The sequence below is a fragment of the Pongo pygmaeus genome, chromosome 10, assembly GCF_028885625.2.
Source record: "Pongo pygmaeus isolate AG05252 chromosome 10, NHGRI_mPonPyg2-v2.0_pri, whole genome shotgun sequence".
NCBI classification, from domain to species: domain Eukaryota; kingdom Metazoa; phylum Chordata; class Mammalia; order Primates; family Hominidae; genus Pongo; species Pongo pygmaeus.
Window position 1 is genome coordinate 98,248,481 of NC_072383.2, and position 13,809 is coordinate 98,262,289.

Genomic DNA, 13,809 nt, shown 5'->3' on the forward strand with positions numbered 1-13,809 from the left:
AAAATTGACAAATGGGATCTAATTAAACTCAAGAGCTTCTGCACAGCAAAAGAAACTACCATCAGAGTGAACAGGCAACCTACAAAATGGGAGAAAATTTTCGCAACCTACTCATCTGACAAAGGGCTAATATCCAGAATCTACAGTGAACTCCAACAAATTTACAAGAAAAAAACAAACAACCCCATCAAAAAGTGGGCGAAGGACATGAACAGACACTTCTCAAAAGAAGACATTTATGCAGCCAAAAAACACATGAGAAAATGCTCACCATCACTGGCCATCAGAGAAATGCAAATCAAAACCACAATGAGATACCATCTCACACCAGTTAGAATGGCAATCATTAAAAAGTCAGGAAACAACAGGTGCTGGAGAGGATGTGGAGAAATAGGAACACTTTTACACTGTTGGTGGGACTGTAAACTAGTTCAACCCTTGTGGAAGTCAGTGTGGCGATTCCTCAGGGATCTAGAACTAGAAATTCCATTCGACCCAGCCATCCCATTACTGGGTATATACCCAAAGGACTATAAATCATGCTGCTATAAAGACACATGCACACGTATGTTTATTGCGGCATTATTCACAATAGCAAAGACTTGGAACCAACCCAAATGTCCAACAATGATAGACTGGATTAAGAAAATGTGGCACATATACACCATGGAATACTATGCAGCCATAAAAAATGATGAGTTCATGTCCTTTGTAGGGACATGGATGAAATTGGAAATCATCATTCTCAGTAAACTATCGCAAGAACAAAAAACCAAACACCGCATATTCTCACTCATAGATGGGAATTGAACAATGAGAACACATGGACACAGGAAGGGGAACATCACACTCTGGGGACTGTTGTGGGGTGGCGGGAGGGGGGAGGGATAGCATTGGGAGATATACCTAATGCTAGATGACGAGTTGGTGGGTGCAGCGCACCAGCATGGCACATGTATACATATGTAACTTACCTGCACATTGCGCACATGTACCATAAAACCTAAAGTATAATAATAATAATAATAATAATAATAAAAGAAAAAAAAAAAATCTATTGCATAAAAGAAGTTGCACACTGATATCAATGTTATCTAAATACTGAAACTCAGTTCTACCTAATATGAATACATATCTGCATTTTAGAATAAAGGCAAGAGGGTGATTTGTGAAGAAAACAGTGTCATTTTCCTTTGTCTATTCCCAAAATAGAAATGGTATCTGTCAGGATAAGTTCCATGCAGAATCACAATAGTTACCTGTTTCTAACAGAACTCGTACAACATCCACCTTTCCAAACAAAGCTGCTTCATGAAGTGCACTCCCCTTTTCTGTCTGGAAAAAAAAAAAGTAAGAAAAAAGAAAGCACGGTTGCATTTGGAACGCTTACAGGTTAAAATGCTCACATTTTATATATTCATACATATTTGCTGTAATCTCAGCCCTCCCTAACAGAAAGGTAATGTGGAATAAAGAAGAGATTCTAAAAGCAAAATCCATCAGCTTTGGGGATTGCAAAACACCTCTACTTCTAAATAGAAATTTGGGCCAGCTGCAGTAGCTCACGCCTGTAATCCCAGCACTTTGGGAGGCTGAGGCGGATGGATCACCTGAGGTCAGGAGTTCGAGACCAGCCTGGCCAACGTGGCAAAACCCCATCTCTACTAAAAATACAAAAATTAGCCACACGTGGTGGTATGTGCCTGTAATCCCAGCTACTCAGGAAGCTGAGGCAGGAGAATTGCTTGAACTCAGGAAGCAGAGGTTGCAGTGAGCCAAGATCATGCCACTGCACTCCAACCTGGGTGACAGAGTGGGACTCCATCTCAAAAATAAATAAATAAATAGCCATTTGACTTTGTTATGTGAGTATGTCACCTTCTCTTAGCTTTAGCTCTCCTTAAGTATAAAATAAGAGAAGTAATGCCCACCTCACAAGACTTTTGTGACTATGCAAGAAGCTCATTTAATCAGCATGCATTTACTAAACACCAACTATAGGCCAAGAGTAGCTGAAGGATATTCTGAGGTATGGAAATATTATCCTGGCCCTCATATATTCACATTCTATTTGAAGAGACAAATGTATAAACACAGATGCTCCTTGACTTCCAATAGGGTTACCTCCTGATAAAGCCCCCATAAACTGAGTATCCCTTCAGTTGAAAATGCACTTAGGCTGGGCGCAGTGGCTCATGCCTGTAATCCCAGCACTTTGGGAGGCCAAAGCGGGTGGACTGCCTGAGGCCAGGAGTTCGGGACCAGTCTGACCAATATGGTGAAACCCCATCTCTACTAAAAATAAAAAAAAATTAGCCAGGCGTGGTGGCATGCACCTGTAATCCCAGCTACTCAGGAGGCTGAGACAGGGGAATTGCTTGAACCAGGAAGGTGGAGGTTGCAGTGAGCCGAGATCCCACCACTGCACTCCAGCCTGGGTGACAGAGTGAGAATCCGTCGCAAAAAAAAAAAAAAAAAAAAAAAAAAAGAAAAGAAAATGCATTTAAACACACGTAACCTACCAAACATCATTGCCTAAACTAGCCTACTTTAAACATGCTCAGAACACTTACATTAACCTAGAGTCGGGCAAAATCATTTAACACAAAGCCTATTTTATGATAAAGCATTGACTATCTCATATACTGCATATCGCTAGCCTGGGAAAAGATCAAGATTCAAAATTTGAAGCATATCAAAAATGCGACAGTTTCACACCATTTTAAAGCCGAGAAATTGTTAAATTAAATCATTGTAAGTTGGGGGCTGTCTGTAAATATTTATGATAAATGAAATCTAAACAATTTAATGTAGCCATAAAAAAGAATAAAATCCTGTCATTCACAGCAACATGGATGAGCCTGGAGAATATTATGTTAAGTGAAATAAGTCAGGCACAGAAAGATAAATACCACATGTTCTCACATATGTGTGAGCTAAAAAAGTTGGACCCATAGAAGTAGAGAGTAACATTATGGTTATGAGAGGCTGGGCAGGGGAGCAGGGAGAGGAGGATAGGGAGAGGTTGGTGAATGACTACAAAATGACAGCTATATAGGAAGAAGAAGTTCTAGTATTCTTTAGTAGGGTGATGACAGATAACGATAATTGATTATATATTTTCAAATACTGGAAGAGAGGATTTTTGAATGTTCCCAACACAAATAAATAGCAAGTGTTTGAGGTGATAGATATGCTAATTACCCTATCATTACATACTATATTTCATGTATCGAAATATCACTGTACCCCTAAATAAATTAAAAAGCAAAAAAAAATTTAATGTGGCTTAAGAAACCCAGATGATCTTTTCTCCCTCCTTTCCTCTCTGTCTCATCCTTTGCCCATCATAACCCTCTTCCAAACCTCATACCCTATGCTCCAGGCATACTGCACTCTTTCTTTTTTTTTTTTTTTTTTTTGAGACGGAGTCTCCCTCTGTCACCCAGGCTGGAGTGCAGTGGCATGATCTCAGCTCACTGCAAGCTCCGCCTCCAGGGTTCACGCCATTCTCCTGTCTCAGCCTCCCTAGAAGCTGGGACTACAGGCTCCCGCCACCACGCCCAGCTAATTTTTTTGTATTTTTAGTAGAGACTGGGTTTCACCATGTTAGCCAGGATGGTCTCGATCTCCTGACCTCGTGATCTGCCCGTCTTGGCCTCCCAAAGTGCTGGGATTACAGGCGTGAGCCACTGTGCCCGGCCCCTGAACACTTTCATAATCATTTCATATTGCTTTCTTCCACAGGGGATCTCCAAGGCTGGTCTCTCTGCCTGGCAGGATCTAACTCCTAGCACTCTTAATCTAGCCATCTAGATATACCACTAGTTAATTTTCAGCATGAATAAGAACCACCTGGAGAAACTGTTTTAAAAACATATTTCTGGGCCCCATCCCCAGAGTTTCTGATTCAATCACCTGAGACTAGGCCTTAGAATTTCCATTTCCACAAATTCCCCTGTGATTCTGTAAGTCTAAAGAGTATGCTTTAAGAACCATGAACATGTACTATATCTCGAATCTTAGCTTAAAATAATTGCATTTATAAAGACATCCCTGACCCCTGAAGTTTAGTGTTTCTCCTGGATGTTCCACATCAATCTATATTTTCCTTATCACAACACTCATATACCACATTATAATTTTATGTAATTGTCTAGTTCCCATAATAAACTGTAAGTTCAGTGGAAATGTAGGCCACATCTATTTTTTCACCATTGTATCCCCAGTGCCTAGCAAAGTACTTTGAAAATATAGATGTTTAGGAATTCTTTTGAGGGCAAAAAGTGGAGGGAGGGAAGAACACAGGATGAAAAACTAGGACAATTTGTGAGTTAGTGCAGGATAAGATTGATTCTGCCTTGAGGAAGCTCGAGGAAGATTCCAAACATGATGCTTTTTGAGCTACACAAATGTTAGTTGTCTCTTTTTTTTTTTTCATTCTTTTTCTTCCTCTCTCAAGAATCTAACAAGTATCAGTAGGTCGTGTGTGTGTGTGTGTGTGTGTGTGTGTGTGTCTGTGTCTGTGTGTGTTTTCAATTGAATAGTGTCAAGGTAGCAATTTTGTTGCCCTATAATAAATGTGATCTCTAATGTGGGATTCTAATCTCAACCTGAAATAGAAATATCACTATAAAATAACATACAATGTAAAAACTCTTTTTTTTCTTTTTTTCTTTTTTGAGATGGAGTCTTGCTCTCTCACCCAGGCTGGAGTGCTGTGGCATGATCTCAGCTCACTGCAACCTCCATCTCCCGGGTGCAAGTGATTCTCCTGCCTCAGCTTCCCAAGTAGCTGAGATTAAGGCATGCGCCACCACACCCAGCTAATTTTTGTGTGTTTAGTAGAGAGGGGGTTTCACCATGTTGACCAGGCTGGTCTTGAACTCCTGACCTCAAATGATCCGCCCACGTCAGCCTCCCAAAGTGCTGGGATCACAGGCATGAGCCACTGCACCTGGCCAAAACTCTTTAATAAAAGTCTATTATATAATTAACCCAATCTGAAGTAGATAAGTACATTATTAAGCAGGCCTGAGGAACACTGAATATCAATGTGATCTGACTGTACCTTCAAGATGGAATGATTGAAATGCCCTTGAATTATAATCTGACTGGCATGATATGTAGATACTGAAAAAAATGAAAACGAAAAAATAATTTATAAATATACAGCACAATTTTGAAGGAAATGAGAAACTGGAAACTGATTTAGCTCTTAAGAAAATATTTCAATGTGGGGCATGAACACTGGAAACTGATTTAGCTCTTAAGAAAATATTTCAATGTGGGGCATGAACATTTTATTTTTTCCCTTCCTTAAAAATATTTCTTGAAATAATCTAATTTTGCTCATTCTCATGCTGTTTTTCAACCAGATTTCTGATTACTAATTTGATTCCCTTACACTTTTCACAAAATTTTGGACTTGATTTCAGAAAAATCCTTCCTGATATAGCATACTTCAGTTCATTCTGAAAACAAACCAAAGAATATTTTAATTCAGGATTGCGAGGGGAAAGAAATAGAATTCCCCACAGCCTGAGGGAAAGGGGAGGACAGAAAATATGAACCCCAGGGGGTTAGCTTTGGAACAGGTATTTGTTCCAGGGAGTCTGTCAACCCATGCTAGACTAGTGCCTGGACTTTAACCAGCCACTCAAGGTATGAGTGGCAGTGGGGCAGAAGACAGTCTGAAGTCTAAGCAAGCTGAAAGCTTAAATGAGGGACCCCTGCAAAACTCTAAAACTTCTAAAGAACATCCTCAGTGAAAATTAAAACAACAACAACAATACATTGCACAGAAGGGGAAAGGATGTCTAACTAGGTCTTAGTTGTAGATACAGTGAAAAAAGTAAATCCCCCTAAGAATGCCTAACCACAATTCTACACTCATATGGTAAGTTTAAGGCAAAATTGTACAATGTCTATGAACTCAGATCCTCATCCAAAATGTAGAATAAACTGGTCCTGGGTTTCTAGTAATACAGGCAGATATAAATGCTTAGAAAAAAGCAGATATAAATCCCCTCTGTAAAAGTACACTTTCAACTCAGGCCTCCAAATATTCCAGCAGATGAAGCTCTAAGAAATACAAACTCAAAATTATAAATTACTGAATGTGAAAGGAAACATCCCGCCATGAACAAGGATTAGTAAATAAAAATACAAAAGAATAAAACTCACAAAAATTTCACCTATTGAAAAGGTCAGCTATAGAATATAATACATATGTGATAAATAAGATGAAAGAACTAGAACAAAAGAATAATTATCAAAATTGACCAGATGTGAAAATGAATCAAATATCATTCTAGAAATAGAAAATATAATATTTAAAATCAATGGCTTCATAACATATAAATAGCTACTGAAGGGGTATTAAACTGGATGATAGATTTTTTTAAGTACATAATTGATAGGGTTTGGCTATGTCCCCACCCAAATCTCATCTTGAATTTTAGTTCCCATAATCTTCATGTGTCATGGGAGGGACCTGCTGGGAGGTAATTTACTCATGGGGGCAGTTACTCTTATGCTGTTCTCATGATAGTGAGTGAGTTCTCACAAAATCTAATGATTTTATAAGGAGCTTTTCTCCCTTTGGCTCGGCACTTCCTCTTGACTGCCACCACGTAAGATGTGACTTTGCTCCTCCTTCACCTTCCACCATGATTGTGAAGCCTCCCCAGCCATGTGAAACTGTGAGTCAATTAAACCTCTTTCCTTTATAAATTACAACCTCAGGTATGTCTTTATTAGGAGACATACTAACAGGAGGCTTAATTAGGAGAACAGACTAATACAATAATGCAATAAAAAGAATAAGAGATGAAGGACAGAGCAAAATTGCAGAATACAAGCCTACACCATTTGTCTTCCCCACTGGAACACCGAATGTTAACAACTATCTGCACACAGAAGAGCACTGTCACAAGAACCAAAAATCAGGTGAACAATCACAGTATCTGGTTTTAACTTCCTACTGCTGAAATAGACACTGAGGAGGGTGGAAGAGAAAGTCTTGAATCACGGGCGCTGCCCCTCTCCCATTCCATGGCAGTGGCCGTGCTGCACAGATAGAAAATCCGTGCATTTTAGGAAGGGAGAGAGCAGTGACTGAGGAACTTTACACTGAACTCAGTGCTGCTTTGTCAGAGCGGACAATAAAGCTGTGTGGGGTTCAGCCAGTGCCCACACATTGAGGGGACATTTGGACCAGCCCAGCCAGAAGGGAATCACCCATGGAATGTGAGTCTCTCAACAAGCCTCACCACTGCACTGCAGGCTAAGTGCTCTGGGATCCTCAGTAAACTTGAAAGGCAGTCTAGGACACAAGGACTGCAATTCCTAGGCAAATCCTAGTGCTAGATTGGGCTTAGAACCAGTAGACAAGATTGGCGCATGACCTAGGGAGACACCAGCAGATATAGCTAAGGAAGTGCCTATGCCATCCCTCCACCAACCCCAGGCAGTGCAAGTGCAATTCGTAACAACAAAAGTAACTTTTCCCTTCTATTTAAGGAGACGAGAGTGAAGAGTAAAGAGGACTTTGTCTTGCATCTTAGATGCCAGCTCAGCCATAGTGGGACAGGGCACTGGGCAGAGTTGTGAAGCCCTAAATCCTGGACATTTCTAGGTGTACCTTGGGCCAAAAGAGAACCCACTGCCTTGAAGGAAAGAACCCAGTCCTGGCAGGATTCATCACCTGCTGACTAAAGAGCCCTTGGAGCCTAAATAAGCAGCAGCAATAACCAGGGAGTACACCACGGGCCTTGTGGTCTGAGAAATGCTGGCTTCAAGGGTCATCCAGCACAGCCCCAGCTGTGGTGGCTATGGTGAACAACTTCTTCTGTTTGAAAACAGCAGAGGGAAAAGTAAAAGGGCCTTTGCCTTGCACCTAAGGTACTACTTTGGCCATAGTAGGAAAAAACAAGCAGGCACATGGGGTCTCTGAGTCCAGGCCTAGGCTCTTGGACAACATTTCTGAATCTGTCCTGGACCAGAGGGGAGCCTACTGCCCTATAGGGTGAGTCGGCCTGGCAGGACTCACCATAAGCTGACAAAAGAGCCCTTGAGCTTTAAGTAAACATTGGCAGTGACCTAGAAGAACCCTCGTGGACCAGAAGTGGCGGTGGCCACAGGGAGAGGCTCCCCTGCCTGTGGAAAAGGGAAGAAAGAGTAAGAAAGACTTTGTAATGAAGTGTGAGTGCCAACTTAGCTGCAGTAAATTAGAACATCAGGTAAACTGCAAAGGTTTTTGACTCTAATCCTTGGCTTCCAGACAGCTACTCTGGACATGCCCAGGGTCTGGGGGAACTCACTGCCCTGAAGATTAGGATACAGTGCTGACCTGGCTTCAGGTCTGGCCCAATGCAATCCCAGTGGTGGTTTCCAAAGGGGTGTTTGCATCACCAAACCCCCAGGTACAGGTAGCTCAGCACAGAAAGACAGACTCTGTTTCTTTGAGAGAAAGGAGAAAGAAGAGTCTCTGCCTAGTAATACATAGAATTCTTCCAGATCTTATCCAAGACCACCAAGGCAGTACCTCTATGAGTCTGCAAAAACCACAGTGTTAGTGGGTTTGGGGCCCAAGTCCCTTCAAATGCCTGGAAAGTCTTCCTAAGAAGGACAGATACAAACAGGCCCAGACTGTGAAGACTACAGTCAATATCTAACTCTTCAATGCCCAAACACTGATGAATATCTATAAGCATCAAGACCATCCAAGAAAACATGACCTCACCAAATGAACTACATAAGGCACCAGGGACAAGTCCTGGAAAAAAAATAGATATATGATCTTTCAGATAGAGAATTTAAAATAGCTGTTTTGAGGAAACTCAAAGAAATTCAAGATAACACAGAGAAGGAATTCAGAATTCTATCAGGTAAATTTAACAAAGAGATTGAAATAATTAAAAAGAATCAAGCAAAAGTTCTAGAGTTGAAAATTGCAATTGATGTAATGAAGAATGCATTAGAGTCTCTTAAGAGCAGAATTAGTCAAGAAGAAAAAATTAATGAGCTTGAAGACAGGTATTTGAAAACACACTGAGAATCTACGGCCATACCACCCCAAACGTGCCCAATCTCATCTGAAAACACACTGAGAAGACAAAATAAAAAAAAGAATAAAAAGCAATGAAACCTGCTTTCAAGATCTAGACAAGAGTCTCAAGAGAGCAAATCTAAAAGTTACTGGCCTTAAAGAGGAGGTTGAGAAATAGTTAGGGGTAGAAGGTTTATTCAAAGGGATAATATTGGAGAACTTCCCAAACCTAGAGAAAGATATTAACATTCAGAGACAAGAAAATTATAGAGCACCAAGCAGATTTAACCCAAAGAAGGCTACTTTAAAGGCATTTCAGAATCAAACTCCCAAAGGTCAAAGATAAATAAATAATCCTAAAAGCAGTAAGAGAAAATAAACAAATAACATACAATGCAGCTCCAATATATCTGGCAGCAGACTTTTCAATGGAAATCTTACAGGTCAGGAGAGAGTGGCATGACATATTTAAAGTGCTGAAGGAAGAAAACTTTTACCCTAAAATGGTATATCTGACAAAAATATCCTTCAAGCATGAAAGAGAAATAAAGACCTTCCTGGACGAGCAAAATCTGAGGGATTTCATCAACACCAGACCTGTCTTACAAAAAACGCTAAAGGGAGTTCTTCAATCTGAAAGAAAAGGACATTAATAAGCAATAAGAAATCATTTGAAGGTGCAAAACTCACTGGCGATAGCCCACAGAAAACCCAGAATAACACTGTAATTATGGTGTGAAAACTACTTTTATCTTAATTAGAAACATTAAACAATGAACCAAAAAATAATAATGACTACAACAAATTTTCAAGATACAGAGAATGAAATAAGACATAAAGAGAAACAACAAAAAGTTAAAAAGTTGGGTGACAAAGTTAAACTGTATAGTTTTTATTAGTTTTCTTTTTGTGTGTTTGTTTGTTTATGCAATCAGTGTTGTCATCAGTTTAAAGTAATGGGTTATAAGGTAGTATTTGCAAGCCTCATGGTAGCTTCAAATAAAAAAACATATAATGGGTACACAAAAAAATTAAAAAGCATGAAATTAAAGCCTACTGCCAGAGAAAATCACCTTCACTAAAAGGAAGACAGGAAGAAAGGAAAAAAGGAAGAGCAGACTGCCAAAAAAAGAGAGAGAAAAAAAAAATAACAAAATGACAGGAGTAAGTCCTTACTTATCAACAATAACATTAAATGTATATGGAGTAAACTCTCCAATCAAAAGACATAGAGTGGCTGAATAGATAAAAAACAAAACCCAATGATCTGATGCCTACAGGAAGCACATGTTACCTATAACGATAAAAACAGATTAAAAATAAATGGATGTAAAAAGATATTCCATGTCAACAGAAACCAAAAAACCACAGGAGTAGCTATACTTATATTAGGCAAAATAGATTTTAAGACAAAAATTGCAGGAAAAGACAAAGAAGGTCATTATATAATGACAAAGGGGTCAATTCAGCAAGAGGATATTACAATTGTAAATATATATGCACCAAACACTGGAGTACCCAGATATATAAAGCAAATATTATTAGTGCTAAAGGGAAAGATAGACCTAAATACAATAATAGCTGGAGACTTCACCTCACCACTTTCAGCATTGGATAGATCTTCCAGACAGAAAATCAACAAATAAACATTGGTCTTAATCTGCACTTTAGAAAAAATGGAACATTTTATCTGATGGCTGCAAAATACACATTCTTCTCCTCAGCACATGGATCATTCTCAAGGACAGACCACATGTTAGGTCACAAAACAAATTTTTAAACATTTTTTAAAAATGAAAAAATATCAAGCATCATCCCTGACCACAATGGAATAAAACTAGAAATCAATAACAAGAGAAATTTTGGAAACTATACAAACAGATGAAAATTAAACAATATGCTCCTGAATAAGTGGGTCAATGAAGAAATTAGAAAGAAAATTTAAAAATTCCTTGAAATAAGATCATGGAAACACAGCATACCAAAACCTATGGGACACAGCAAAAGCAGTACTAAGAGGAAACTTTATAGCCATCAGTGCCTACATCAAAAAGGAAGAAAAACTTAAAATAAATAATCTAATGCTGCATCTTAAAGAATTTAAAAAGCAAGAGCAAGCTGAATGCAAAATTAAGAGAAAAAAGAAATAATAAGAATCAGAGCAGACATAAATGAATTTGAAATGAATAAAAAAAAGACAACAGATCAATAAAACAAAAAGTTGTTGTTTTGAAAAGAAAAACACAATTGACAAACCTTTAGCCAGGCTAAGACAAGAGAGAAGACCCAAATAAATGAAATCAGAAATGAAAAAGGAGACATTACAACTAATATCACAGAAATTCAAAGGATCATGAGTGGCTGATATGAACAATTACATACCAATAAATTGAAAAATCTAGAAGAAATGGATAAATTCCTAGATACATACAACCTACTAAAATTGAACCATTAAGAATTCCAAAGCCCGAACAGACCAATAACAAGTAACAAGATCGAAGCCATAATAAAAAGTCTCCCAGTAAAGAAAAGTGCAGGACCAATGACTTTGCTGACGAATTCTACCAAACATTTAAAAAAACTAATACCAATCCTATTCAAACTGTTCTGAAAAATAGAGGAAGATGGAATACTTACAAACCAATTCTACAAGGCTAGTATTAATCTGATACTAAACCCCAAGACACAACAAAAAAAGACAACTATAGGCCAATATCTGATTACTATTGATGTAAAAATCCTCAACAAAACTCCAACAAACCAAATTCAACAACAAAGTAGGATTTATCCCTGTGATGCAAGGATGGTTCAACATATGCAAATCAATCAATGTGCTACCCTGTATCAACAGAATGAAGGACAAAAAACATGATCATTTCAACTAATGCTGAAAACATATTTGATGAAGTCCAACATCCCTTCCTGATTTTAAAAAAATAGTCAAAACACCTCAATGTAATAAAATCCATATATGACAGACTCACGGCTAGTATCATACTGAATGGGGGAAAACCGAAAGCCTTTCCTCTAAGACCTGGAATACAACGAGAATACCCACTTTCACCACTGTTACTCCAGATAGAACTGGAAGTCCTAGCTAGAGCAATTAAACAAGAGAAAGACATAAAGGGCATCCAAATTGGAAAGGAAGAAGTCAAATTATCCTTGTTTGCAGATAATACAATCTTATATTTGGAAAAACCTAAAGACTCCACTGAAAGACTATTAGAACTGATAAACAAATGTAGCAACATTGGAGGATACAAAATCAATATACAAAAATCAGCAGCATTTCTATATGCCAACAGTAAACAATGTGAAAAAGAAAATTTTAAAAATCCCATTTACAGTAGCCACATATAAAACTAAATACCTACGAATTAACCAAAGAAGTGAAAAATCTCTACAATGAAAACTGTAAAATACTGATGAAAGAAATTGAAGAGGACACCAAAAATGGAAAGATATTCCATGCTCATGAATTGGAATAATCAATATTGTTAAAATGTCCATACTAACCAAAGCAATCTACAGATTCAACGCAATACCTACCAACATACCAATGACATTTTTCACAGAAATGGAAAACCAATCCCAAAATTTATACAGAATCACCAAATACCCAGAATAGCCAAAGCAAACCTGAGCAAAAAGAATAAAACTGAAGGAATAACATTACCTGACTTCAAATTATACTACAAAGCTATAATAACCAAATCAGAATGGTACTGGCATAAAATCAGACACATAGACCAATGGAACAAAATAGAAAACCTAGAAACAAATCTACACACCTACAGTGAACTCATTTTTGACAAAAGAGCCAAGAACATAGACTGGTGAAAAGACAGTCTTCAATAAATGGTGCTGGTAAAACTAAATATGCATATGCAGAACAATGAAACTAGACTCCTATCTCTCACAATATACAAAAATCAAATCAAAATGGATTAAAGATTTGACTCTAAGACTTCAAACTCTGAAACTACTATCAAAAAACTTTGAGAAAAATCTCCAGGATATTGGTCTCAGCAAAGATTTCTTGAGTAATATCCCACAAGCACAACCAACCAAAGCAAAAATGGACAAATGGGATCATATCAAGTTAAAAAGCTTCTGCACAGCAAAAGAAACAATCAACAAAGTGAAGAGACAACCCACAGAATAGGAGAAAATATTTGCAAACTATTCATCTGACAAGAGAATAATAACCAGAATATATAAGGAACAAAAAAACTTTATAGGAAAACATCTAATAATCCAATTAAAATATTGGCAAAACATTTGAATAGACATTTCTCAAAAGAAGACATACAAATGGCAAACAGGTATATGAAAGGGTGCTCAGTATCACTGATCATCAGAGAAATGCAAATCAAAACTACAATGAAATGTCACCTCACCCCAGTTAAAATGGCTTTTATCCAAATGTCAAGCAATAACAAATGCTGGTGAGGATGTGAAAACAAGGGAATCCTCATATACTGTAGGTGGGAATGTGAATTAGTACAACCACTATGAAGAACAGTTTGGAGCTTCCTCAAGAAACTAAAAATAGAGCTACCAAATGATCCATCAATCCCACTGCTGGATATCTACCCCAAAGAAAGGAAATCAGTATTTTGAAGAGATATTTACAATCTCATGTTTGTTGTGGCACTCTTCACAATAGCCAAGATTTGGAAGCAACCTAAGCGTCCATCAACAGATGAAAGGATAAAGAAAATGTGGTACATACACACACACACACACACACA

General features: G+C 38.1%; 1 protein-coding gene across 6 annotated transcripts in view; it reads right to left on the reverse strand.

Moving 5' to 3' along the window:
* The window catches only part of ANKS1B (ankyrin repeat and sterile alpha motif domain containing 1B), a 1,280,047-nt gene that overhangs the window by 1,055,467 nt on the left and 210,771 nt on the right, over window positions 1-13,809 (reverse strand). For all 6 annotated transcript variants that reach the window (XM_054442265.2, XM_054442272.2, XM_054442264.1 and 3 more), the window contains exon 5: window positions 1,260-1,335. In XM_054442265.2, coding sequence (XP_054298240.1) covers window positions 1,260-1,335 — 76 coding nt within the window. The remainder of the gene's footprint in view (window positions 1-1,259; window positions 1,336-13,809) is intronic.